The 27,908-nt window shown below is 37.3% G+C and overlaps 1 protein-coding gene across 18 annotated transcripts in view; it reads right to left on the minus strand.

Moving 5' to 3' along the window:
- Positions 1–27,399, minus strand: part of AHI1 (Abelson helper integration site 1) — a 209,768-nt gene extending 182,369 nt beyond the window's left edge. For 12 of the 18 annotated variants that reach the window (XR_009054263.1, XR_009054264.1, XR_009054262.1 and 9 more), the window contains exons 1-10: positions 27,163–27,398; positions 26,730–26,792; positions 21,684–21,751; positions 20,064–20,188; positions 16,075–16,613; positions 13,129–13,307; positions 6,860–6,964; positions 5,818–6,037; positions 4,665–4,857; positions 852–947 (exon numbers count right to left, since the gene is read on the minus strand). Coding sequence is in view for 11 of the 18 variants with exons in the window: in XM_057738531.1 (XP_057594514.1) it covers positions 852–947; positions 4,665–4,857; positions 5,818–6,037; positions 6,860–6,964; positions 13,129–13,307; positions 16,075–16,613; positions 20,064–20,188; positions 21,684–21,693 (1,467 nt within the window). In the remaining 7 variants the exon portion in view is untranslated. Of the gene's footprint in view, positions 1–851; positions 948–4,664; positions 4,858–5,817; positions 6,038–6,859; positions 6,965–13,128; positions 13,308–16,074; positions 16,614–20,063; positions 20,189–21,683; positions 21,752–26,729; positions 26,793–26,951; positions 27,028–27,162 lie in introns of those variants that run through there. The other 6 variants (XR_009054265.1, XM_057738527.1, XM_057738526.1 and 3 more) reach the window with 4 other exon arrangements.
- Between the last annotated feature and the right edge of the window lie 509 nt (positions 27,400–27,908).

Raw genomic sequence — 27,908 nt, forward strand, 5'->3', positions numbered from 1 at the left:
TCTAATCCATTCTCCACCCAGCAAAGTAACCTTTCTAAAAAATAAATCAGATTACTTCATCCTTTTGTTTAAAATCTTTAAATGGCTTCCCATTACTCTTTAAAGTCTATAATGGTGCCCTGTTGCTATAATGGCTCAAAGACCTTGTATAATCAAAGCCTGCCTACTTCAGCAAGCTCTTCAGGCACCATTTCCACCCCAGTCTCTATCCTCCAATCTCTGTGGCCCTCTTTTGGTTATCTAGGTATTCCTTGCTCCTTCCAACATCAGGGTCTTTGCATACAGTGTACCCTCTACCTAGAACTCTCTCTTCCCCAATACTGCCATCCACCTAATGCTCAGGTTCAATGTCTCTTCTATAGGAGACCTTTTCCTGACCCTGCAGGATGTTTTCACCATCCACTGCATCCAACTTAATAGTACTTATAAAACCTGTAATAAGCACTGAATTGCATAATCAATTATTTTATGTCTTTTTTCTTTCTAGAATATGAAGGCCATGAGGTCAAGGAGTTTATCTTCTTTGTTCACTGACTAGAACAGTAGCTGGCACACAGGAAGGGTTCAATAAATAATTTCTTGAGTTGAATAAATGAGAGCAGGGCTGTGTTATGTCTTTTACAGTGCTGGATCCCCAGAGCCAAAAAGTGTACCTAGCACACACTAATCACTCAATAAATATTTAAGAAACTGAATGAGCATCAACTGAGCTTGAATTAATAACTCTTCACCACAACAATCTTACCTCCTTATCACAACTCCTTATATGAAACCAAACTGACTTGGAAGAAAGTAGCCTATCAGATTTAAAGATTATTTTTAAAGTGGTTTAAAATGGATGAAAAGCACACCTTGAGAAATGCCCAGGCAATTTTCCGGAAGCCACCTTCTTGGTTTCGAATTTCAGAGTTATTCCTAATTTCTTCCATGCTTAAGAAATCAAGAACCTGTAAATAAGCATAAAAAATTACTTCAAAGTAACTAGGCTATCTAAAATTTAATATTTCCTAGTAATATATTATTAAAATTTTAAAAATCCCCCCTTAGAGAGAAGAAAAACATTTTTATCTCATCTTATTCACTTTGAAGTTAACTCATCCAGTTAGTAAGGTCCATTTTTTGGTCATTAGCTTCTACCAATAAATCTTTAAGATTTATTTCAAATTCAAGACAAAGTATTAATTACCTCAAACATAGTCCTGGCAAAAATATACCAGGCACAGAATTCTTAAGCTTTGCTCTTTTTTTAATGTATGAGCACAGACTTCAAAGAATTGTTTGTTTCAAAAACTCATGGCCTTATCTGATGGGTTCTTCCTTGGATCACCTTCCTGAAGTTGGGTATTTTCTCTTTTGATATATGTTGTCATTAGGCTTCTCAAGAGAATTTCTTTCATATTTCTATCCTGTCTGGATATTAAAGCTCATGGATTTGCAACCAGCTTGCCACACAGACTACACATATTCTAGGTACTTATCAGAGGCTACCACTTACTGGTGCTTATCCAAAGTTCAGCTGAGATAACAAATCTTTACAGAAGACTGCTTTAAAAAGTAATATGCACTCCATTTATTCCTCTTCTTTATATACTTAAACTTGTCTTCAATGTAATACAGTATAAGAAAAATATATAACAAAATAAAAACTTATAATCCAGACCCACTGCTGATCAACATTAACATCTAGTTTATACGTATCTAAACCTTTTTCTGTGTGTTCCAATACTATTTGCAAACTATTTTGATGTTTGAGCTCAAGTCAATATATACATATGTATACCATCATGTTAATGGCTGACTAGGATTCTTCTGTATTAGGAATATCATAAATTTCACAAAAACCATAATTTATTTAACCAAACCTCTTGCTAACTGAAGAGATGTGTTTCCTTAAAATTTCTTCTACTATAAACAGTGCTTAAATAAATATCCTGACACACACATCTTTGTGCATTTTTCATTTTTCCCTTAGAAGAAATACTTAAAAGTGGAATAATCGCTTTAAGAACTTCTGATATATATTATCAAGTTGTCCTCCACACCCTTAAAAAGTTGAAATCAAAAGTCAGTTTCGTAGACAATAACATTTTATGTCAAAACTTAAGAATCAACCAAAAGTGTTTATAATCCAACAATCTATCTTTCTTAAATCTCATAATATTATTAAAATGAATATGAGAACATTATGATAACAAATGACAAATTCCTATGACAAAGAAACAGTACCTTGATATACAAATTATATCATTTTTAAAAAAGCACGACTTTGAAAATGTCCCTGGTGGTGCAGTGGTTAAGAATCTGCCTGCTGATACAGAGAATGGACTGGAGAACTCGAGGTATGGGAGGGGGCGGGGGGTGAAGGGGAAACTGAGACGAAGCGAGAGAGTAGCACAGACATATATATACTACCAACTGTAAAACAGATAGTCAGTGGGAAGTTGTTGTATAACAAAGGGAGTCCAACTCGAGGATGGAAGATGCCTTAGAGGACTGGGGCGGGGAGGGTGGGGGGGACTCAGGGGGGGGGAGTCAAGGAAGGGAGGGAATATGGGGATATGTGTATAAAAACAGATGATTGAACTTGGTGTACCCCCAAAAAAATAATTTAAAAAAAAAAAAAAAAGAATCTGCCTGCTAATGCAGGGGACACAGGTTCACGCCCTGGTCCAGGAAGATCCCACGTGCCACGGAGCAACTAAGCCCACATGCCACAGCAACTAAGCCCGTGTGCCACAGCTACTGCACTCTGGGGCCCACAAGCCACAACTACTGAGCCCACACGCCGCAGCTACTGAAGCCTGTGTGCCTAGAGCCTGTGCTCCGCAACAAGAGAAGCCACTGCAATGAGAAGCCCATGCACGCAACAGAGTAGCCCCAGCTCACCACAAGTAGAGAAAGCCCGCGAGCAGCAACAAAAACCCAACACAAAAGAAAACAAAAACAAACAAAAACCAAAAGTACGGCTTTGTACAAATCGTACAACATAATCACAGGTGTAAATGATGGAGTATTCATACTGTAAACACACTACATCATCTGAAAGTTAAGGATCATAAAAACAATTCTACAAAATCAGTTATTGGCTCTGGTCATGCTTTGCTTTTCCCATGCTGAAATTCCACATCTTGCTTAAACTGGAAGAGAGGCTTTCTCTCCTTTCCTTTGCTTATAGAGAGACAACATGAAGTAGAGAAAAGAAATGTGGAATTTTAGTTTCAAATTATCTTTAAATACTAATTACCTGCACCTAAAACTGGAATAACTCTGGAGTAACCACTTTATCCTTTGAACCTTCATTTCCTTCGCAGTAAAAAATTAGAAATAACAAGTCAGCTAATATCCAAAGTATATTAAAAACTCATACAACTCAACAATAAAAAAACCATTGGATTAAGAAGTGGGCAGAAGATATGAATAGACATTTTTCTAAAGAAGATATCTAGCCAACAGGTACATGAAAAGATACTCTACAGCAATCATTATCAGAAAGATGCAAATCAAAACCACAATGGGATATCACCTCACTCCTGTTAGAATGGTTACCATCAAAAAGATTAGAACAAGAATTGGCGAGGATGTGAAGAAAAGAGAACCCTTGTGCACTGTTGGGAATGTAAATTGGTGAGGCCACTGTGGAAAATAGTACCGAGGTTCCTCAAAAAATTAAAAATAGAACTACCATATGATCCAGCAATTTCACTTCTGGGTATTTATCCCTCAAAACCCACAAAAACCCTAAAGCAAAATTGTCATTGCAGCATTATTTACAATACAGATGTGGAAACAGCCTAAGTGTACACTGATCAATGAGTGGATAAAGAAATTGTGGTACACACACACACACACACACACACACGTGCACACACACACAATGGAATATTATTAAGCCATAAAAAGAAATGAAATTTTGCCATTTGTGACAACATGGATGGATCCCAAGGGCATTATGCTAAGTAAAATATGTCACAGAAAGACAAATACTGTATGATCTCTCTTATATGTGGAATCTAAACAAACAAGTAAACTAACCAAGATTATAGCTATGAGAACAGTTTGGTGGTTGCTAGGGGCGGGGAGTGGGGATTAAGAGAAATAGGTGAACTGGTTTTGGGTTTTTTTAGTTTAAATAAATTTAATTTTTTTAAAAAAGTGAATTCACAGGCTCTCTATTCCATAAAGCTCTCCTTGATGGCTCTGACTCTCCACTAACCCTTCCCACCTAAGAAGTTCTACTTCGTTTTGGTTATGTAATACACTGTGTCAGTCACGTGATCTGTGCATTTTCATCTTCATTTCTCCTAGTAGTATACGAACTCTTAGGAAGTCTGATACAGTTAAATGAGTTTACACTTTATGAAATAGGTTAAAAATGGAAGACTGCTTAGACTAGATTAGATTCATCACTTCAGTGAATAGTCATGGCATTGTTGTAAGGATTAAATAATACAGAGTAAATCAAATGGCTAATTACTTGTACTAGTAAATGCTCAGCAAATACACTATTACTTGTATCTCCATAACATACTACAAATACATTATTCCTAGGGGTCAAATTCTCACACTACTTTGTTGTATTATTGATCTACTAAAATGATAGCTTATATTTGTGCTATTAAAATATTAACTAAAATTTAGTCTAAATTGCTCTATTCAATTCATACCTCAAAGAACAGGATGACTTTAGGGCTCTCATCAAAATCTCGAAGCAAATAGGGAAAGTTTTCATTAAATATAATTTGTTCTTCCCACTCTGGAAGTCTTGATTTTAACTGTTTAAAGTCATATGGTTGGGTCATAATAGGAAGAATATAATCCACATTCTCTTTTTCATAGTAAGATGCAACAGGCCGTTCACTGTTGAAAAAAGATACTTCCGTTAACACAGTTCTTTACAATTTTGAGAAGGCAAGAAAAAAATAAAAATATAGTGTTCAAGGTGAGGTGACCAAAAATAATAAACAGCCATAATGCATAAGGAAAAAAATATTATCTATCTAGAAAACTACAAATTTTATGAGACTTAAAAGTAGTAGCATCTTAATTTCACCTTGCATTTACATACTATCAGTCAGTTTCATAGAATTGTTTTATTATTTACACATAAAGTAAGAGGTATCATTATACCTTTGGCATACAAAGCTAGAATTAAGTAACACTTTCAGAGCCTTAAATGAGTTGGTGATAAATTAATACATTAAATTTAAATAACAAAATGATCACAATAGGATTGTAAGTACTTCGAAGTGTGTCATATTTTCTTTGTATGCTCCAAGACAAATGAATAAATGAATAACCTTTCTGGTAATTTTCACGTTTCCCATCCCTGCCATTTTTCCAAGCAAATAATTTTTTTGAATTCTAGTATTGTCGTTTATTTTATCAATATTGTACTTTTTATTTGGGCCTTCAAGCATGTACTAGGTATAGAATTAATATTAGGAAAAATTAAAGACATTTGCCTCATCTGAGGCACAGATAACATTAACTTCAAAAGAAATAGGAGGTTAGACAACTAAAGCAGTGCAACATAAGATAATTTACGACGCAAGTTAAATGTCATACAATGCAAGTTAAGCTTGGGTGAAACACTCTCAACTCCCATTCACTTAAAATGAATTACTCAATTAACACATGTTCTCCATTTCTTCTATAACACATACTGATCAATATCAATGGTTGATAAACACCTACAATTAGTATACCATTTTTTAATACAAATCTATAGCTCTATTCCCTTCTGCCAATGGCAGAAAAGAGACTTCTACTGTAGAGAGTTTCAATTTCAAGGGTTGGCTGTGCAATTAAAAAAATTACCTATCACCTTTCTTGACATATTGACCAGTATTCTCGTCAACCACATGAATTTTTACCATCGGGTGAGAAATCATAAAATCTGACTTAAGTCGATCAGTTCGGTGAATGTAAACTCCCAGGACAAGGTCATCATCAAGCAAACACTTGGGATAAACTGGACTATCTCGGCTTGTTATTTCATGAACACCATCACCATCAGTGTCTTCATTATCATCTGAAACTACAGGCATGGAAGAAAATTAATGTTATAATTAATTGTTCCTTTAACAATATACTCAACAATATACACTGAATTTACAGATAATCTAATCCTAGTGATCCGTGATTATTTGTCTTTGTTAACAAAGGCACTTCAAGGAAAAAGAAAGAGACAGATAATAGCAGATTACACCCTGAGAATAAATACTGCATTTACTAATGCATTAAAATAGGGTGAGGTATTATTTTCTTTCCCTAACATGGACCAACAACACAGAGAGAAAAAAATGAGAGCCAAAGACAAAAAAGTAACTTTATCTAGGTATTTTCTAAGTGGAATATTTCACTCAAATTTCTCCTTCTGGGTAGGATGCAATAGATGTTGCAGGTCAATGCTTCTGGCAACAACAACTTGAAAAAGCCAAATAAATTACAAACACTTTATTTTTAAAGGCATCAGAAAAGTACAGAAATAATGTATAGTAGATAGACTAAAATTCCAGAGAGGGAGAATCAATCAGGGGTAAGCTGATGGACTGGCAGCTGTTTCAGTGTCTGGGGACATTTGCTGATTAGGGTATGAACAGATGACCCAAGCAGAAGCTCACTACTGGGAGAAAGGGTAACCAGCAAAATTTTTAGTGCTTGCATGGGGTTAAGTGATAAAACTGGCCTCAAATGCAAGGCCAATGTGAGAGGCTAAAGAGGTAGTGAAATCTCCCAGTGGTACCAGGAAACAATGACCCACCAGAGGGAGGGGCCTGAAACAAAACAGGAAAGGAGGAAGCCCTGGAAGGCATGGTCATTTTATGCCTACAGCCACTTTTCACCTGGGGTCACTTACCAATTCTGGGCGCATCTAGAGGTTGAGAATCCAGGCGTGGCCCCTGGCAGAAGGCCCCTACTGGGGGACAGAGAAACCAGCAGAGATTTTGGCGTTCACGCGGGGCTGAAGTGACAAAATTGGAGACTTGAGGGGCCTCAAACACACGGCCAGTCTCTCCCTCAAGACATTTGCCAAAATTTGAAGTTGCATGGGGCAGAAGGCTAAAGGACTAAGCTGAAAACTGCTGAAAGGCAAAATTGAATCTCCCAAAGTCTTTTAGGGTGCACAAGACAAATACCTGCCAGGCTCTCAATCTGAAACACCTGGAAGGCATATCCTAGGAATAGGGCAAATCAGAGATAGAGTTTTACCAGTCTGCAACCCAGATCTGACTTAGCTCAGATTAGATGAAATCAGTTGCCCACCCTGACTGCCTAAGAGTGGAAAGAGGAAACCCTCTCTGGTGGAAGATAAAATCATCTAGAGCCTCTGGGATTCTATACACAATGTCTAGCATATAATAAAAAAGTTACTAGACATAAAAGAAGCAAGACTATATGACCAATAACCAAGAGAAAACACAGAAAACAGAAGCAGACCCACGGATGGTTCAGAATGGAGTCAGCACACAAGGACTTTAAATAACTATTACTAATATGCTCAAGAAAAGAAAGGGAAAGATGGACAAAATAATTTCTAAAAATGAGGACTTTCTACAGAGAATTGAAATTCATAAAAAAATAGGCATTATAAAACTGAAAAATATAATGTCTGAAATTAAGAATTTGATGGCTGTGTCTAAAAGCATACTGGACACAAAGGAAGATATGATTAGTAAACTAGAAGAAAAATCAATATAAATATCCAAACCAAAGCATAATGGAAAAAAACCAAAAGAATATGGGGGAAAAACATAAGAAACATGTGAACAAACTCAAAAGAGTTTGTGAAATTATAATCTAGAAAAACAGGAGAGGATGATGAAGAAGCCACATTCAAAGAAACAAGGACTAAGAATTTTCCACAATGGATAAATGATATCAATCTGTAAACTCTAAGCAGGGTGAATTCTAACAAAGCTATACTTAGGCATAGCATGATAAAACATCGCAACCAAAGACAAAAAGAAAATCTAAAGAGCAACCAGAGGGAAAAAAAAGACAACAGTCCCCTAGAAGGGACAGAAATAAGACTGCACTAGGAAACAGAAATGATGAAAGCCAGAAGACAGCTGTATGATTTGCTGTAACCTAAAACTATATACTAGCAAATATGCTTCAAAAATGAAGGTAAAAAACTAAAGGTATTTTAACACAACAAAATCTGAATGAATTAGTAGGTCTGTACTAAGAGAGAGAGTAAACTGAATCCTTCAAGCAGATGAAAAATGGAAAAATGGAAATAAAGGAAAAAGTAAATTTAGAGGTATATATAAATTAATATCAACTGTACAAAATGGTAACTGTAATGTCTGTGAAGTTTAAAATATGTGTAGGCCTAAAATACAGGATAAGAACCTAGAAGGCAGGAGGGGGACAGATGCAGAGAAAGCACCTAACAAAATTCATATGGAGTCAAACTATTCTAAAGTCTTAGCAGTACTGGGGAAGTGTACTTTGTTAGGGAGTTAGTTTGTATTAGACTATAATAAGTCAAGAATAAACTTAATGTTCTCCAGGGTATCAGCTAAAAAAATAGCAGAAGTATATGTAATTAATAAGTTAATAGAGCGAAATTGTAAAAATAACCTGAATAATTCAAAAGAAGGCAAGGAGAATAAGGGACATAAAACACTCAGAGCATGTAGAAAAACTAACAGTGAGGCGATAAACATAAGCACACAGAAATATCCCAAACAAGAGGACATCTAGGGGTGGGCCACAAGAGCACTTCACATTTACTGGGGACCTGTCCCCAAGGAGTTCACAGCCTGGAGGCTGAGACCCCACATGTGCTGGAGTAGGAGAAGAAAAGAGGCGAAGGCAAAAAAGAAAGGAATACAGACATACTGTGGCTCAAACAAAGGGAGTGCAAAGCTGGCACAGGCAGGGAGCCTAGGGGATGGGGTAGTGGAGGAATGAAGTACTGGCAAGCCCTGCCCAGACCTGGAGACCATGGACCAAACAAAGGTCTGAAGGCTGTCCCTCCCCAACCAGGCTGGCACCACCTAGGCGTGCACTATGGATGATGTTGGATAAATGAGGAAGGGAAAAATGTACTATGTAAACTTAAACCATGGGTAGACTTTAAGGGAGGATGGATTCTCAGAGATAAAGAAGGACACTGCATGATGATTGCTACAGAGTGAATGCTTGTGTCTCCCCAAAATTCACATGTTGAAATCCTAGCCTTCAATGTGATAGTATTAAGAAGTTGGGCCTTTGGAAGGTGATTAGCTCATGAGGGTAAAGCTTTCATGAGTGGGATTAGTGCCCTTATAAAAGAGAACCCAGAGAGCTCTCCTGCCCTTCCCACATTGAACCTGTAGGCACTTTGATCTTGGATTTCCCAGCCTCCAGAACCATGAGTAACAAAAGTTTATATTTTAAGCTATCCAGTCTGTGGTATTTTGTTATAGCAGCCTGAATGGACTAAGACAATGATAAAAGTGTCAATTTGACAGGAAGATACAACAATCCTAAGCATGTGTATATATTCAATAACACAGCTCCAAAATATATAGAGGAAAAAATGACAGAAATAAAAACAGAAATGCAAAATAATAGCAGGAATTTTAATACTCATCCCAATAGCTGATGGAATAAGCATACCAAAAACAAAATCAGTAAGATGAGAACACAATAAACTGGATCTGATATACATAGGACACCACTGTACCCAATGACATCAGAATTCACATTCTTTTCAGGTGCATGTGGCATATTCACCAAATTAATCATAAGGTGGTCATAAAGAAAGCCTCAATAAATTCAAAATATTGAGATCATTCACAATATGTTCTCTGACGACGATGGAAGAAAAAACCAAAACAAAAAGATAATTAGAAAATCATGGGCTGCCTGAAAGTAAACAATACACTTCTAAATAATGAGTGATCAAAGGAGAAGTTTAAATGGAAATTAGAAAATATTTTTATGGAATGATAATGAGTATAGACCACATGAAAAATGTGTGGGTTGCAGAAAAAGTAGTACTTAGATGGTAATTTAATGTTAGATGCATATAAAGGAAGACTGAAATCTTACAAAATCCACCTTATAAATCTAGAAAGCAACAGCAAATCAAACCCAAAGAAAGTAAAAAAAGAAAATAATATAGATAGAAGAATTCACATACAAATGTATAACAGATAAAAATGAAAGCTAAAGGTTGGTCCTTTAAAAACTTTTTATAAATTGAAAATCCTGAGACAGAGGAAGAAATCGAGGGAAATCTAATTACCAATATTAAGGGGTACCCCTTCAGATGCTACAGACATACAATATTTGAATATCCATATTAAATGGACAAATTCCTCAAAAAATACAGTCTATCAAAGGTGACAGAAGACACAGAAAACCTGAAGAGTCTGATATTTATTACAGAAACTAAATCTGATTTAAAATTCTTCCCACAAAGAAAACCTTGGCCTAAGAGGCTTTATTAGTAAATTCTTCCAAACATTTAAGGAAGAAATAACACCAATTTACATAAATACTTACAGAGAATTGAAAATGGAAATATTTCTCAATTCTTTTTGAAACCACCAAAACCTTGATATTAAAAACTCTGGGTATTTCAAGACAGGAGTAGTACGAACCAATCTCTCTCATGACCACAGGTACAAAAATCCTTAACAAAGTATCAGTGAATCAAATCCAGTAATAGATCTAAAAAAAGACCAATACATCACAACAAAGTAGGTGCCTCCTACCTATGCCAGCAACACAAAGATGGCTTAATTAACCACATTAATAGAAAAAAGGGTGAAAATTAATGATTATGTTGATAGATGCAGAAAAAGCACCTGATAAAACTCAGTGTCTATTCATGATTTTAAAATAATTAGCCAATTCGGAATAATCCAATAAGGAGTATTTACAAAAATCCTATAGCAAACATCACACTCAATGGTGAAACAATGGAAGCTTTCCCACAAGGCTGGCAGCTAGAGAATCATACTTGTTATTGCCACTTCTATTTAACACTGTAATCAAAGTCCTAGCCAGTGTATCAAGGTAAGAAAAAGGAATAAGACATAAGAACTGAAAAAGAAGCAATAAAACTATCATTATTAACAGCAAGACCTATTGTAAAGCCATAGTAATTAAGACATGGTGGTGGTATTGGTGCAAACTGTCTAGGAATAGAGACTAGTGAAAGAAACTGACCCACTTACACGGTCATGTTATTTATGATAAAAGTGACACTGAAATGCAGAGGAAAGATGCTTTCTTCAGTAAATGGTACTAGGTCCGTTTTACATTCATACGAGAAAAAAATGGGTCTGGACCACACTACCTATCCCTGTACATAAAAATCAACTTCAGATAAACTTCAATCTAAATGTAAAAAGTGAAACAAAAAACTTTTAGAAAATAACATATAGAGAAACATCTTCAGGACTTGGGAAAGATTTTTTAAACACATCACAGAAAGCACTTAACATCAAAGGGAAAAACATAGATATATTGGGCTATATAAAAGTTTTAAATTTTGTTTTTCAAAAGATACCAGTAAGAGAAAAATAATAAAACCCAAAGTGGGAAGATACTTGCAATATATATGTATTTATATCTGAGAAAAGACTGCTATCTAGTTATATATTCTCGCAAATTAATTAGAAAAAGGCACACAATTCCATTTCTTAAAAAAAATACACAGAAGACTGGAAAAATTTATAATGAAGGAATCCAAGTTGTCAATAAACATGAATAAGATGCTCAACTTCACTACTTACCATGGAAATCAAAGTCAAAATGGAATAATCACTAAACACTCCTAAGAATGACTAAAATTTTAAAACTGATAATAGAAGTGTTGGGGAAGATGTAGAGCAATAGACATTCTCAAATACTGCTAGTATCAATTGGTAACCCTACTTTGGAAAGTGAGAATTATCTGTTAAAGTGAAAAATATACATACTCTATGGCATAGCCAGAATGCCAAGAATGTGCCCAAGAAAAATGTATATATATGCTCCCCAAAAGATGTGACCAGAATGTTCATTATAGCTTTATTTATAATTGCTTAATACTAGAAACACCTCAAATGTTCATCAATAGAAAAGGTAATTAATTGCAGTATATTCACACAATGGATATCTATACAGTACAAAAACAGGACTGATGATGCACAAGCTCAGGTACACGCAACAACAATATAAATATCACAAAAAATAATTTTGAGCAAAAAAAGCCAGACACAAAAAGTATAGTATTTATGACTATATTAAAGCAGAAAAACAGGGAAAAATTAACTATGTGTTAGAAGTCAAGATAGTGTTTACTCCTGTAGGACAATGAACTGGAAGGGAATTTGGGGGGGCTTCCGGGCGCTAACGATGCTCTGGTTCTTGATCTGGATGATGACTTTATAGGCATGTTCAGTTTGTGAAAATTCACTAAGTAGTATATTTGTAATATGTACACTTTTGTTTTTAAAAAATTAATTATAGGAACCACAAAACACCATAAATTGCATTATCCAATGAATAAGTACCATAAATTCTAAAGTTGCCTATTTTAGTTCGAATTTTTGGCCAGTTAAATGAAAATTGAAAAGAAAAAAGGAAACCTAAGAAGTAGAAAAAAGGCAGGAAAAACGAAAAATAAGAAAAAAGAAATGAGTAAAGAGAAAGGTAGAAAGCAAGAGGTGAAATGAAAAGTGGGCAGGAGGGAGAGAAGCTGAATTAGGAGAAATTGGGAAGATACCATGTTTGACAGAGGGATGCAGCCTTAACATCTGAAATGTTTACTGGCTGTTGACCATTTACAGCTTTCAATGCTGTAAGTCTTAATTATTCAGGAGCAATAACATAAAGAAGAAATCTTCTATGCCACAACAGCAACTACAAGGTTAATGTCATTCTAGAGGTAAACCAAGTCATTAATTACAGATGACTCAAATCAGATTAACTCATCACAGAGACCCACAGTTATAGATAAATGAATGTTATAATCGAGACAAATCCAAGCATAAGTCCCAAATATTCTACACTGTTTTTTTTTTTTTTTCAATTATATCCTTTGGGACTAGATTTTCTTTAGTTTTAAGGACTAACAGTCCTAGAATCAAGTTATTCATACCAAGGCACACATTTTTTCATTTAACTTGGATAACAAACCTGTTTTAGCCTTCTTTTTCTTTTTTTTCGATTTGGATTTTGTGTCATCTTGCACGTTGTCTTCTACATTTTGTTCCTTCGAGCTTATTTCATCATCTTGATGAGAATCTGAAGTAACTTCTGCAACTGGAGATTCCTTTTGTTCTCCTTCAACTGGGTCATCAGAGATGATCAATGTACTGCAAATAAAATCCAAGTTCAAGCCATTGGAAATGTACTATTATTATTATTACTATGCAGCGAAGTAAAACAGTGAATAGAGGCAAAGATAATCCTAAAATAATATTATTTCCTGCTGGGAGATACATGTATTTTCTTACGCACTAGAATGGTTAGCTGCCAAACTAGGTGTTACGGATACTAATTTACACTTGGTGGTGCGTTATATACACCATAGGCCAAATTAAACTCATCTCTAAACTCCAGGGGAAAATGACATTGTATTTTATGAGCAATGGATCTGTTTTTATGGAGGATTGGTCAAATCATCCTCACTCCACTGCCAAGTAAATGAATAATGAACAAATTTCTAAATTACTTTAAAAGCCAAAAAAGTGTTCTAATTTTGTTTGTTCTGTTTTCAAGAGGCTTCGGATATTCAACTTTAGATTTCTAGGTGAAAATCAATTGCTTGTGTTTTCCTGTGGCTGGTGTGTCACTTCATTTTCAGAAGGCTACTATTAAAATTAAAACTTACATCACATGAACTACCAAAAGGTAAAGGGTGGCAGCCTAGAAGCATACTGACTTTTAAAGAGAAACCAGCCTATTAAAGTTTGTGACTTATCAAGTAAAAAAGAAATCTGCATCTAATAATCAAAAACTGACTTCCAATACATTTAGTCATATTTCAAAAAAGAGATTGAGAAATAAAGAGTAAAGAAATATTTCAAACTAGTTATTCCAGAAAGTCATGTTATTTTATGACATCACTGAATACTGTCATTTAAAGAGAACAATTACCCTTTGCATGCTGCTGTCATGCAAAGCATGGTTATATTTAAAATTCATGAACTGATCTTACTAACAGCATGACTTACAGTTCATAATAGATATGGCAGCTACGAGAAGAAACAGGATTTATGGTATACTGTTAAGCAGCCTTGAAGATGGCCCCCAATGACCCCTGCCTCCTGATATTTGTATCTTTATGTAATCCCCTTCCCTTGATTGTGGGCTGGACCTAGTGACTTACTTCTAATAGAAAGAATATGATGAAAGTAATTGATGCTACTTCTAAGATTAGGTTCCAAAAATACTGTGACTTCGGTCTTTCTCGTTCCCTCTCAGAGCCCTTGCTCAGGGGAAGTGGCCCTGTTGTGAGTAGCCCACATGAAGAAGTGCGTGCAGCAAGGACCTGATGTCTCTGATCCAAAGCCAATCAGGACCTGAGACCTCCTAACGGCCACAAGTGAGTTTAGCAGTGGATTGTCCAAGTCTTCCAACAGTTACGTCACTTGGCAGATCTTCCTCTAGCCAAACCTTGAGATGACTGCAGCCTGGGCTGACATCCTGATTGTAGCCTGTGAGAGACCTGAGTCAGAGGCACCGAGCTAAGCCACCGAGTCCTTCCTGAGCTACAGAAACTGTGCCACAATATATGTTTGTTGTTTTGAGCTGTTAACTTCTGGGGTAACTTTTTAATGCAGCAACCAATAACTAATGCATGTCCCTGTTAGCAACTCTATTTGCCCTCTCTTTGTTACAACAGGTTGTCTAGCTTTTGATAGGAGATGAATTAGTTTCAGATGAGGATATTAAGGGAATGCCAGGGAATAGTCAAATAAAGACTGTTCCTACCACAAGCTGTTTATCCAGATGTAGAACATAAAAAACAAAGTTAATTATGGTAGTTACTTTTATCTTGTTTTTCCCAAGGAGAGACATATAAACATGAATATACTCATAGAAGCTCACATCGTATATGTAAGCATGTATGTAAAAGCACTGTATATAAAAAAAGACTAAAGGAATACCAAATTGTTAACAGTGATTATCTTTGGATGGTTGGATTACTTTTGTTTTCCTCTCTGTGTCTATATGTTCTACAATGAGTAAATGTTACTTGTAAAATAACAGGAAAATGCTATTTTCATATAACCAAACAGGTATTTATAACTCAATAAAAGGGAGTAACTAGGTTTCTATTATTTAATAAGCAGATGTGAGTAGTTAGGGTAGAGACTCTGGAGCAAAACGGCCAAGGTTCTGGCTCGGCTTCTTACTGGTCTGTGACTTAAACCCTTCAGTTTCCTCACCTGCAAAACAGGATGATAATATTATTGATACTATTCCTTATAGGGTTGTTATAAGGGAAAAAGCATGTATTCCTTATAAAGCATTAAGCACACAGGAAGGGGCCACATACAAAGCAGCTGTTAGTATTGTACTGGCTACGTGTCCAAAGGAGGACCAAACATTTTCTTTGTGAAACTGTAAGAGGGAAGAATCTTTTGTATCCTACTACAAGTTAATCACTAGAGGGATGTTGCCTATAAGCTTAAATTATACCTAATGGCCCATCTCTGGGAACTCTGCTTCCCAGGTAAGGAGCATTAAGCTAAAATGCCTTTGTTTAGCTCACAGGAAACATCCTGACCAGCCCACTTGTGAATGTAGGGAGGAAGAAATTAACATACCCCTCCGGAGGCTGATGGGAACCAGGAAGTGTTTGACTTTACTCTCTCCCCTGTTAGTATAAAAGGAGCCTGAATTCTAACTCAGGCAAGATGGTTCTTTGGGGCATGAATCCACCATCTTCTCAGTTTTCCGGCTTTCCAAATAAAGTTGTTATTCCTTGCCACAACAACTCGTCTCTCCGTTACTGGTCTGTTGTGCAGCAAGCAGTATGAGCTTAGACATGGTAACAAAACTATAGGTATCACTCAAAAGCTGGAAATAATGGTTTTTTTAAGAGGACATTTTATATTTATCAACATAACATACCTTGTTTCAGACTTAGACAGGATTGGGGCTTTCTTTTTTTTCTTTCTTCTTTTTTCACTGCTCAATTTGTCAGCATGCAATGAAGTATCTGAGGGAAAGTAAGTCAACTGCTCCTTGAGTTTCTTTCGGATTTTCTTCTTAATCTCCTTTGCCATTTCTTCAGCTACCTGCAGCTGGTATACTTGCAACAGTTCCTCCTCATCTAAACTATTTTCTCCTCCCTTGGCCTTTTCACTTTTTTCACAAGGGACACCTGGCTGTGGCTTGGTCCGTGCTTTCTGAGGTGTTGCATCCCCATTCTTGGGCGTTTCTTGTGCAGTCACCTGGAGCACTGTTCTTATAACCTTCTTGTTTGCCTTTTCTTGCTTGTCGTCCTCCACACTAACATCATTATCTGGATCTTCAGTTGCTGACTGCAGATCCCTTGGTTTGTTTTTAGTGACTCGCATGTTCTTCTCTGGGTTCTTAGTGTTAGCAGCACTTATATCATCACTTTTAGCTTCCCTGATTTTATGAAGATTGCTTCTAACAGCGTCAAGCTAGGAGAAGATGACACAATAACAAAGTTTCAGCTAAGCACAGTTTTCTTATGTGAAGATAAAATAATGCTGAGTGTTCCACACTGTGCAACAATGGGAGGATTACTTCCCTTTTTACTTGAGCACTGTGACGCCATTCTAGGGCATCTGGTGAGCGTTATCCTAGTTCATTCTTCCAGCATTAGGTTAGCAATCTGGAGAGTAACTTCAGATCAAATGAGTAATTAACATGGGAAAAAGTATTTGACTTTCATCTCTGTAACTATAACCAGGCTGTTGAATACTGCTAGAAGAACCTGAACCACTTTAAAAATTGGTACTATCATAAAAATATGGTCTACATATTCAACTGAGACCTCAAAGCTATTGACAATTCTTCTATGCTGCATAATCTGTTCATACGCATTCTTCTGTACCTTCTCCACTGTCTTTGGACTTAGCATTTTTTGAGAGAAGTCTGAAATGGCACTGGATGTTTCTTCTTCTCTTTAGATGTTTGCAAAATTTATCTCTCTCTTGAAGTTAAAGTTTCTAGATATAGTTCTCATCTCAAACTTTACCTAGAATGTAAGATGGACTCATCTCTTCCTAGATTTTTTTTTACTCTCAGAAAGGTTTCCTCCTTATGATCTTTTTACTGTTTCTGCTCCATTAGTGCTGTCTGGGAACACTTACTTGTAAGTCAAGTATTTCTATATCTCCTTGTTATTTATTATATCTTTCATTTTAGTTTCAGCCATTTCTTCTCATGAAGAATGCCTCATATTTGTCTGCCACAACACTAATTAAATTCTTCCATGGTGTCAATTCTATTATTTTAAGCCTGAGATATAGCTTTAAGGAAGCAATGAAGGAAGAACATGGAGAGACTGTGGTTTTAAATCCTTATTCTACAATTCTTCCATGATACTAAAAAAATACAGCACATAACTCGTATATGTAGGTTACCTCTGAATAGAAGGATTACAGGTTGTTTTGATTTTACTCTGGTGCAAGAAAGTCTTTGAAATCTAGTGGGTGCAAATTAGCTCATCCATTCTGGTTATTTCTGCTTTCACTGTCTTTGACTATTTTACAACTTGGTAGAGAAAAAGGGTTAATATGTAGAAAATTCATATTAATGCAAATGTTTCCTGTCCACAGCTATGTAAATGATTTCTATTAAAGTGAATTTTGTCTGGTAGATAATATACATCTCTGTAAATCAAATCCATTTGAACTGGTTATAACATCTTACTGGTTCCCCCACTAATTAATGAGTTAAATAAAATCTTTGATACGTGTTTTTATATAGATAGATATATATATATACACATAACCCTACTTATTCTATTTCTGGCTTTATGGCCCCGGCAAAGATAGTAAGTGGTTTTCTGTTCAGACGTTCATAAAACTTCTCATGTGCACAATAAGAGCTCTGATACCTACCTTCATGATTAACATGAGAATCAGAAATAATATTTGTAAAAATCTTATCAGAGTACCTGATAGACAGTTGAAAAACAGGAAGATAAACCTGCTATTATTATGAATTCCATTACGGCTTTCTCTATGCTTAATTTGCTTGTTTAAGCCTGCTTCCTTTTCAGTCAGCCTATTCTGCACATGGGATTCCTTGTTCTTGTTCTGAAGAGATCCTATTGCTTCATACCTTGCTAAAAGGGCAGGGGTCCTACTGGGTTGTGGTTAAGAGTGGATTCTGCTGTCAGACAGAGTTTGAATCCTGGTTTTACCACTAACTATGCAACTTTGGGTAAGTTATTCAACCTGTGACCTAGTTTCCCTATCTATAAATGGAAATAAGACTTCATAATTTTGTTTGTATTAAAAATGAGTGAATATACATAAAATATTTAGAGGAGTGCCTGAAAGATAGAGAGCACTATAATCTAGTGAATAAAAGCAGGTATTCCTGTTCTGTTTGTTAAAGTAAATCATTTCAAAAATATTTTGTTTTCCAGGAATAATCCTCTTCTGTTGAGCTGAAAAATCTCGTCCTAATTTTTTTTTTTTTTAAGAATACTTATCTCTGAATGAAGAGAGATCTTGAATGGCCTGGTGTGTGCCAAAAGAGGCTGAGTAGATTACATTTAATCACCTCCCTCTTGTGTGTCCCCAACATCTAAACTGGACCTTAGATAAATGGACATATCTTCTGCCCAATTCCTGGTTATCCATTTAATTTAGCATTCCTGGCTTAAATTGCACCTTGTTCATGCTCACAGAGCCCAGTTTTGACAGTGAGAGAAAGTATGAGTTTCTACTTTGACTGAGTCCCTAAAAATATTTTGCGAACAGTTGTGTTCAGGGTTCTTTCTGCTTTGGCCAAATGTACACCACTTTATTCAAGGGGAGGGCATATACCACTAAGCAATGTTCCATCGTCCATATGCCACTATTCCCTACCATGCTGCACACCGGTACACCAGAAGCAGCACATTCTATTTTAGAGCAGCATCCACTATGGGAGACCTAATCTGCTCCATTCTGTCAGCAGTTCTTAATTACTATGCAGTAGTACACCAGTGTACTATGAACCCCTCACATGTGTGCAGCTGGATTCTAGCCAATGTTATTACTTTTTTTGTGTGTGTGCCTCACTTGAGACTATAACTCTTACACTGATGGCTGCCAGACAGAATATTAAAATGAACAGGTCTCATGACAAAATACAGACTAGGGTAAAATATGCTACAAGTAAAATGTAGGATGCATACAGCTCATAAAACCCCTGCCAAAGAAATGTATGTATTCACTGTATCAATTACCAGAACATGCATGAAGTTATCTGTGTGTGTGTACAGAGATTATGGTCAAAAGAGTAAAAGATGCAATGGAAATATAGAGATAGGTTTGAAGAATGAATAGTGCACTAACGGGGATACCATTACAGACTCTATAATACCCTGGCAATCGGGTTGCAGTTAATTGCTGATTTGTTTAGTATTGCTTTGAGTTCTGTATTTTCGATCCCTTCCAGGGTGCTACCAAAAATTCTATTATTTGAAAGTGTACCTCAAGTACAAAAGGGTAATTATTTCTTTAAGCTTCCACTGATTTCTCCTGGTTCTGCTGGGCAGAATCAGATGAAGTCTGAATAAAGATAAGCTATTAAATATCTGAAGTAAAATATTACTTCCTAAGTTTTTCACACTTCTGGGTTAAACATCTTGATTTTCTTCAAGAATGTGTACTATGGCTAGTTTTGCATTTCCCTGTTGTCCCTAGTCACTTTAACCAGTTGGTCTGTTATTCTTGTAGGACAGCACTCAAGAACTCGATACTCAAAAAGAGTGAGGCTGATTCTAACGTAAGCTTTATTTTACCATGTTATTGACCATGACACAGATTTACTGTTTTTGATTTCCAAGGTTCCTTAGAGTTTTCATATGAAAGTCAGAACTTTATACAGATATACAAGTCACCATTACCAAATGATCAATTACTCACTGAGATTTTTTCTCCAGATTTGCCAATTTTTTTCTTCAGTTTTTTTCTTTCACATATTAGATCATTGTGGGCTTTAAGCAGTTCCTCGAAGCGAACTTTGGTCTTGACTTTAGCTTCACTCTCAACTACAAATGATAACAACTCATGTCATTTTCTATGCAACTCTATTATCACAGATTATTTTAAAAAATAAAACTGCCACAGCCTTGTAAATACCTCCATGATTTAAAACAACTGACTAGTCCTTCTTTCTTAAACTTTTCTTTTGGCTTTGCTGACACCACATGCGCCTACATCCCTCTTACCTCTTGGGCTACTCCCTCCAAAAGTCCCCTTTGCTAAGTTAACTTTTTTACTTATGATGCACAGTAGCATCTACCACTGTAAGTTATGTGGCCTTAAACAAGTCACTTAACATCTCTAAACTTCATTTTCCTTATGGGTAAAATCAGAATTATCCTATGTCAAAGATCATTTTTTCATGAAAAATGACTAACGCTTGCTTGGCCAACAATAAGCCTTCAACAAATATTAAAAGCTGAAAGTTGTTTTCCCCTTTAAAACATAAATCAGATCATGCTAGTCCCTTGCTTAAGACCCTGTGAGGTTCCCAGTTCACTTAGGACAAAATAAGGCAAGTCCTTCACATGCCCTACATGGTTTTCACTTCCTGGGCTGTCTACCTCTACAGCCTCGATTAAACAAATATCCCCTTAGATCCTTACATTCTAGCCAGATATTCCTTTTTTTTTTTTTTTTTAGCTCTTCTGCCAGAATGAGCACTCTCCCACGTGAAGCTTCTTCTACCTGGTGCAAACTTCCTCTAACTCCTCACACTTGGCTGGTGTTAAGATGCCTGTTTAAATGTTGCCTCTAAAGTAGAACATTTCTTGACAACCTCATCTAAATTTCTCCGTTTCTCACATGGCAGACTGTTCTTTTCCTTCATAGCACTTAACCCAACTTGAATTTGTGTAATTATTTGTATATCTATATACATAAATATACTGTCTCTCTCCCACTATACTTGGTAGTTCATAACTACACTCCTAGCTACTATCACAGGGTCTAGCACAAAGTACTCAACAGAAATGTTTCAAATAAATAAATACTGAATGAATGAATGCCTGAGAGCAGGTACTGGCCAGCTGCTACCTTCAAGCCAGTCACCTGTCTTAATAGTTTTACTGAAACACAGCCATGCTCATTCTGTTAAGAATTGTTATGGCTGCTTTTGTGTGTCAATGACACAGTTGAGGAGTTGTAGCAGAGACCAAACCTAAAATATTTACTAACCTGACTTTTAAGAAAAAGTTTGCTAAAGTCTACTCTAAAGTGAAACATCCATTTTGACAATAAAAAATAAAAATTAACCATATGTTGTTATTATTATTTACCTTGCCCAGCCTAGTCCCAAATTGCCAGCCACTGAATACATATTAACCTTAATCAGCAACATTACACAGAAAGCTAAACATCAAACTATGAAATATCTGCAAATGTAATATTTGGTTGATTACATCTACTTTATTCCTTAATTGGTTAAAGAATCCCTTAAAATAATCCAAACTTTAAAATAAATAACATGTACTGCATATATAAATTTCATAAAAATCTTACCAGTGGGCATATCTCAGCTTAATGGAGAGCATTGAGTTATGGTGTAAAGCAGTGATTAAATCAGGATCCTATTAAAACAAAGAAGATTTATTTGTAATATGAAATTTCCAAATAAAAATTATAAAGTATTCTTCATGCAAGATTATGTGATTGTTTGTCTACTACCTCATCAGGTTTATACCAGTAAAACTAAGTTCTCTTCTCCCAATCTTATGCAAATGGCTTATATACATCTGAATCAGTTTAGAGTCTTAAAGTGAAGGAAACTGGATCAAAATTGAGTAAAATATTTATATATTTGAAATGAAAAATTAATAAAATTTTTGAAAGGCAACAAACATCTAACTTAGTATATTAATATACCTGTTCAAGTGTTTTAAGTGAAAAAATTAACATTTCAATATACTTCTGAGAAACCAAACTCCATATCAGGCCTGACTCTCCCAACCACATACACTACTACACTAGTAAAGTATGCTTCTGGGCAGCACATTCACAGATAATGAATTTAAATATTTCTGTGCCTGCCACTGAAAATGCTGCTACAATAGAGAAGGTTACACACCCATTCATTCCATCTTCTCAAATAAATACCTGAGGGTTTATCATTGTGCATCAAAACCATGGACAAAGTCAGAAAATACATTCCTAAACTTCCAGCTGTTTTAAAAGATGAGGGTGAGTATCCAAAACAAACATTAATTCTCACGTTAGAACACACTATGCATACATTTTTAAGGATAAAACTGAAGACTGTTAAAATTTTTTTTTGATCTGGCTCATCAATTATCAATTAAGGTTCAAGATCCCCAGGGATCCACATTCATGTTCCTTTAATATTAGGGGTACTTAGCAGTGGGAAGTTGCTGTATAACAAAGGGAGTTCAACTCGAGGATGGATGATGCCTTAGAGGACTGGGACGGGGAGGGTGGGGTGGGGAGTCGAGGGAGGGAGGGAATACGGGGATATATGTATAAATACAGATGACTGAACTTGGCGTACCTTAAAAACTGGTACAAGAGTGTAATGCAATTATATTCCAATAAAAAAAATAAAAAAAAAATTAGGGGTGCTTAGGACAGAAAAGTCTGATAAGAAATGCTAAAAAGAAAAGAACAATTATACAAATACACTAATTATGTGAGTTAACTTCTGTAACAACTATCCGGTACACAGAGAAAATAGACATCATTAAATACAGAGTAAAATCTCCTATTCTTTATTGATAGGAACCAGCACTAACTGTTTCTAGAAGATAGAAGATCTAATAAGTCTGATCATCTTTCCAATCTACCCCAAATTAGCAATAGAAAAGAGAGAAGCAGCAAAGCCAACTGCATCAGTAATTGAAACCTGAGAGCACATAAATACTGATAGGAAAAAAAAGCAAATAAGGATTTAATATTTACAGTGTTCTATGGTGATTCAATATACAGGAAAACAGCTGAATTATACTATGACTATGAGTCATCAAGAAAAGGCTTATTTATATTCTTCTGTTTTATCTTGAGCAGAAAAGTTATGACATTTTAGACAGAGTAAATAAAAAATACTGAAGACATAGGACAAAGTCAAGGATGAGTCTCATGTTTTTGAAACTGGAATAATTAGACCAGTAGTATCATTAATTGGAATAGAGTGCAGTACAGCACAAGTATAGAGGAGTAGTTTAAAACACAAGTCCTGGAATTAATCTCCCATGGTTATTTGTATGGGCTGGACAATTTATTTCCTCATCTGTAAAATCAGTCTAACAGTGACTATTCAAAGGGCTGTTGTAAGAGTTAAATGATTAAAACAGTGCCTTAGAACAGGCATCGATAACATTAGCTACAATTATAATAGGTATTTCTCATGGGGACACTCAGTGAGCTTGAGTGGGGGTGGTGCATGCTGAGCTGGATATCCAATGGATACTAAGCAGCTGTAAGCATTGGCTCTATTGTCAGATTCCTGGATTCAAATCTCAGTTCTGTCAGTAGATTAATCTCTGTGGACCTCCATTTCCTAATCTCTCAAAAGAGTATAAAAACAGTAAATCACTTACAGGGTTTTTTGTAAAGATTAAATAAGAATATGCAAGTAAAACACAGCACAATGCCTAGGGCATGGCAAGCTTTTCAAAAATGATAGCTATTACTACTATATACATATATACAGCGTATGTGTGTGTGTGAGAGAGGATGGAGACACGTACAAATATATATATATAATCAATTTGTGTTTGGTAGGCAATAGAATATAGTAATCTAGCAAGAAGACAGAGGCTGAAGATTTCAGCATCATTTATATTTGTGATGGGTGCAAGAAAAAAAAGTGCCAAAGACAGAAATCTGGGAACCCACAAAATAAACTAAAAGACATCAGGAAGGTAAGTGAAAAACTGGGAGAAGTAACCAAAAAGAGTTTCAAGAAAGAAGTGGTCTACACTGTGTGGTACCAAGAGTTGCTGCAAGTTTTGAAGTGTCCACTGGATCTGCAGTTGGGAAGTTACGTGTGCAAAGCTATCTGTGGAGGGACAGAAATCTGGCAGCCACAGGTGGAGGAATGAATGGAAGATAAGACCATTAGAAGAAATGTGTAGGTAATTCTTTCTACAATTCTGCTTCCGTCTCCCCACCAACCCCCAAAGGCAGTGATATGAGGCAGTAGCTTGGAGGTACAGAAAGACTATGGAGGGATTTTGCTGTTTGCTTTAAGGCTGTTTCCATGCCTCTATCACTTTTCCTCTGAAAAATAAATCACCCTCTACACTGCAACCAGAGGAATTTTCTAAAATACAACTGTGATGGTATCATTTCTTTGTTTAGAACTCTTCAGTAGCTCCCGATACTGGAAAAAAATGAGGTCCTTCCCACTGGGGTCCAAAGCTACTAATGAAATGACCTCTTGACTTTCTCTACCTCCCCTTCTCCAGCCACACTTTCACAGTGTGAGCTCCAGACCTGTGAAACTACTTGCAGGCCCTCAAATGTGCCAAACTCTTTCCTGCCTTTGTACCATTCCACATATACCTCTCTCTCCTGAAAAATGCCCCTCCTCTCTTGTCTCTCTAATTCCTAACTATCCTTTGACACTAAATGCAAATGGTATTGTGACAGGCTAAGACCTGGGACCTGGGTCCCTTTACTGCAGTGCCTGCATCTGGATAAACATAAACTTATATAAGAGACTAAAAATAACTGCATGCATGCATAGTTGGGGCAAATTATGAACAATAAGATACAAAAAGGCCAAAACCCAACTGCCACTTCTGAGCTGCTGGGAACAAAAGCTGCAGCATACTGCATAGGATCCCTGCACACAGCACCACCAAGGGGGTGAGCAGACCACCTAAGCCACCCCCTCTGGCCCCATCCACAAATCTGGCCCCACCCTCACCCCATTTAAGGAATCAGCTTTGCCCTCTACCCCTCAGGGAGCAAACAAGGACACATTTCTTATTTTCACTCCCTTGTGCTACAACATAAGTCCCAATAAAGCCTTGCCTAAACTTCTCATCTGGCCTCTTATCAATTTCTACCAATTAGAGTCCAAGGACCCAGGTCAGTATTCGTATCTTCTCTAGGGAGCTCTATAACTTCAAGGGGTAAGAGACAGTCTCCAAAAATAAACAAGATTCTGAATACGGTTTTAAAAACTTTTGGTATTTGAATTTCTTTCAAATACATATTTTTAAAATTTCCCAGAGTTCTCACAACAAGCAATCTTCTTCCTGAAAGCCCAAGGAGTAACAGCAATGGTTAAATACATCTCCTCTGTGCTCCCACAGTGCCTTGATCTTCATCCCTCCTTTCCACCTCAGCCCTGGATTTTCACCCTGGTAAAATGTTCTGTGATCCCCACAACCAAACTGCTAGCCTGTGGAGGACTAGGCCTGTGCTCTCATCATCTATGTATTCCCATTTTAAAAGGAGGGGGGCAGTAGCAATGATTCTAGGGTCAAAATGAGTCAGGCATAAGCTCTTGTTTTGATATTTACTGAATGTGTGGCCTTGGGCAAGCTTCTTAATCTCACTAAGGGTAGTTCTTTTTTTTTTTTTTTTGCTTGGGAAATTAAAATGGCACCTACTTTATTGTAAGGAGGAAAGGAAATACTGAAAGGCAAAGTGATCAGCACAGTGGCTGGCACATTACTTTATGTCCATTATTACAGTATTAAAAATAAACAATTATGTGATAGACAAAATATATTAAGTAAATTATGTATTTGCATTATTTACTATTATTTAATAGTCTAATGTACAATTAGTAAATACTAATACAGTATTACTTAATGATAAACATAGCAGAAATTACAGAAATAATCATCTCTAAATGGTAATGTGTACTATAGCAAACACATTACAGAATGACTAACATTTGATAAGATCATCATCAAAAGTTAAGGTCAAACTCAAAATGACACCTGTGAACCTCTTATATGTCATTATATTTAAAAGCTTCTCCCTCACAAACCCTTTTACAGCACCTGCTAAGAGATACAAAATAGGAAAATCAACTACATTACATTTCATCTCATTTTATTTTTTCTCTAAACACCTGACTATCAACCAATACATGACTAAAGGTCAAGGGAAGAAAAAGCAGAGTCTTGGATGATTCACTCAACCGAATTTTACAGCACCGGATAAAAGAAAATAAACAACCCCCCGTAAACATAATTCATTTAATAAATCAAGATAGTCTCCATAAATATAAGATTCTAAATACAATTTAAAAAACCCTTTTGGTATTTGAATTTCTTCCAAATATACATATTTTTTAATTTTTCAGAGTCCTCAGAACAAGCAATCTTCTTCCTAAATGTTGAAGCAGTAACAGCAATCGTAAACGCAACAGGTGAAAAAACTGTTAGCATCCTTTTCTCAAAAGAAGGAAAAACCACATACTCCAGTCAGCAGGTGTTTTCACAGCAATGCTGAAATGCAGCCCAGCCATTTGCTAGGGATTCCTAAATAGTATACGTTTTCTCCCATTTGTATACATATCGAAACGACCCTATTAATATAACTAGATTCTTAGAAACGTAACACATCCATCACCTTTTCTCAGATGTAATTAAGAAGGCATTTCACAGGTTCAAGATTCAGCACCAGGTTGACACCCTAAAAGGAAAAAAACGTACTTAGTGCGCATCTGATTTAAACGCTGTTAAACGAGAATCGGAAATAGGAAAGGCAAAGATTACATTCACTCTTTCACGACACCACGCTCAACGCTTCGGAGAAGAGGAGCCCACGAAAGAGAGAAGAAAAGTTACGTACGCAGAGGTAACTCTCAAAAACCACATCCCTCCACTCCGCGGCGCTGGGCTGATCAGACGGCAGCGGCGCGGAGCTGCCCCCGCCAGGCCTCGCCCGCCCCCGCGCCCTCGGACCCGAGCAGCCCTCCACGTCGCTGTCCCCGCAGAGGGCCAGCGCAGGCCGAGCGCCCCGGCCCGGGCTCCCGCCACCAGCAGGCCTGCAGGGTACTCACGGAGAAGAGGGCGCAGAGCTGCCGACAGCGGGTCCCGCGGGAGGCGACGCCGGGACCGCGCGGGGCGGGCCGGGAGTGAGGCGGCCGCACAGCCACCCCAGCCGCCAGCTGCCCGGGCTCTGAGCACCCGCCAGGTGCCGCAGTGCGGGCCGCGCGCCGTCCGCTGACGTCAGCGCCTGCCTACGCCGCCGTCCCTATGACAACCGATGCGGCCCGGGCTGGCCGCCGGGACCCCCACCAGGCCCCCGCCCCCGCCCCGCCTACGCCTGGGCCCGGAGGGGCTGCAGTGCGGCGACTGCGGAGGCGGCGCGCGCGCTCGCCCACGGGCCCTCAGACTGTTGCCGGGCACGCGCTCGGGGGCCGCGCGCAGGACTCCTCGCGCCCGCGCGGAAAGCGCGAGCCCGTAGCCTTCGAGCGAAGGAGTGAGAACCCGCTCCCCCTGGAGCGGGAAGGGACGCTTGGGAAGACACAGGGGCTCCTCGGAGCCTGCTCCCGTCCCCACTGTCACCTTGAAGAAGCACTCTGCTCCTCAGAACTGTAGGCAGCGCTGGGAAAGACGGGAGGGGGCAAAGCGAGACGGAGGCTCTACTACAGACGAAACCGTAAGGAAAAAATTATCCACAGTGCGTCTGGTGCTGAGTTAATCTCACTAGATGTGTAAAGCAGAACAGCAACCCCCAAAAGTCATCTTTTGCTACACCCAGTGCCCCCTCCTACGTTCTCATCTTTGCCACAAGCGCCATTTT

This window comes from Hippopotamus amphibius, chromosome 6 (genome assembly GCF_030028045.1).
Source record: "Hippopotamus amphibius kiboko isolate mHipAmp2 chromosome 6, mHipAmp2.hap2, whole genome shotgun sequence".
Lineage (NCBI taxonomy): Eukaryota > Metazoa > Chordata > Mammalia > Artiodactyla > Hippopotamidae > Hippopotamus > Hippopotamus amphibius.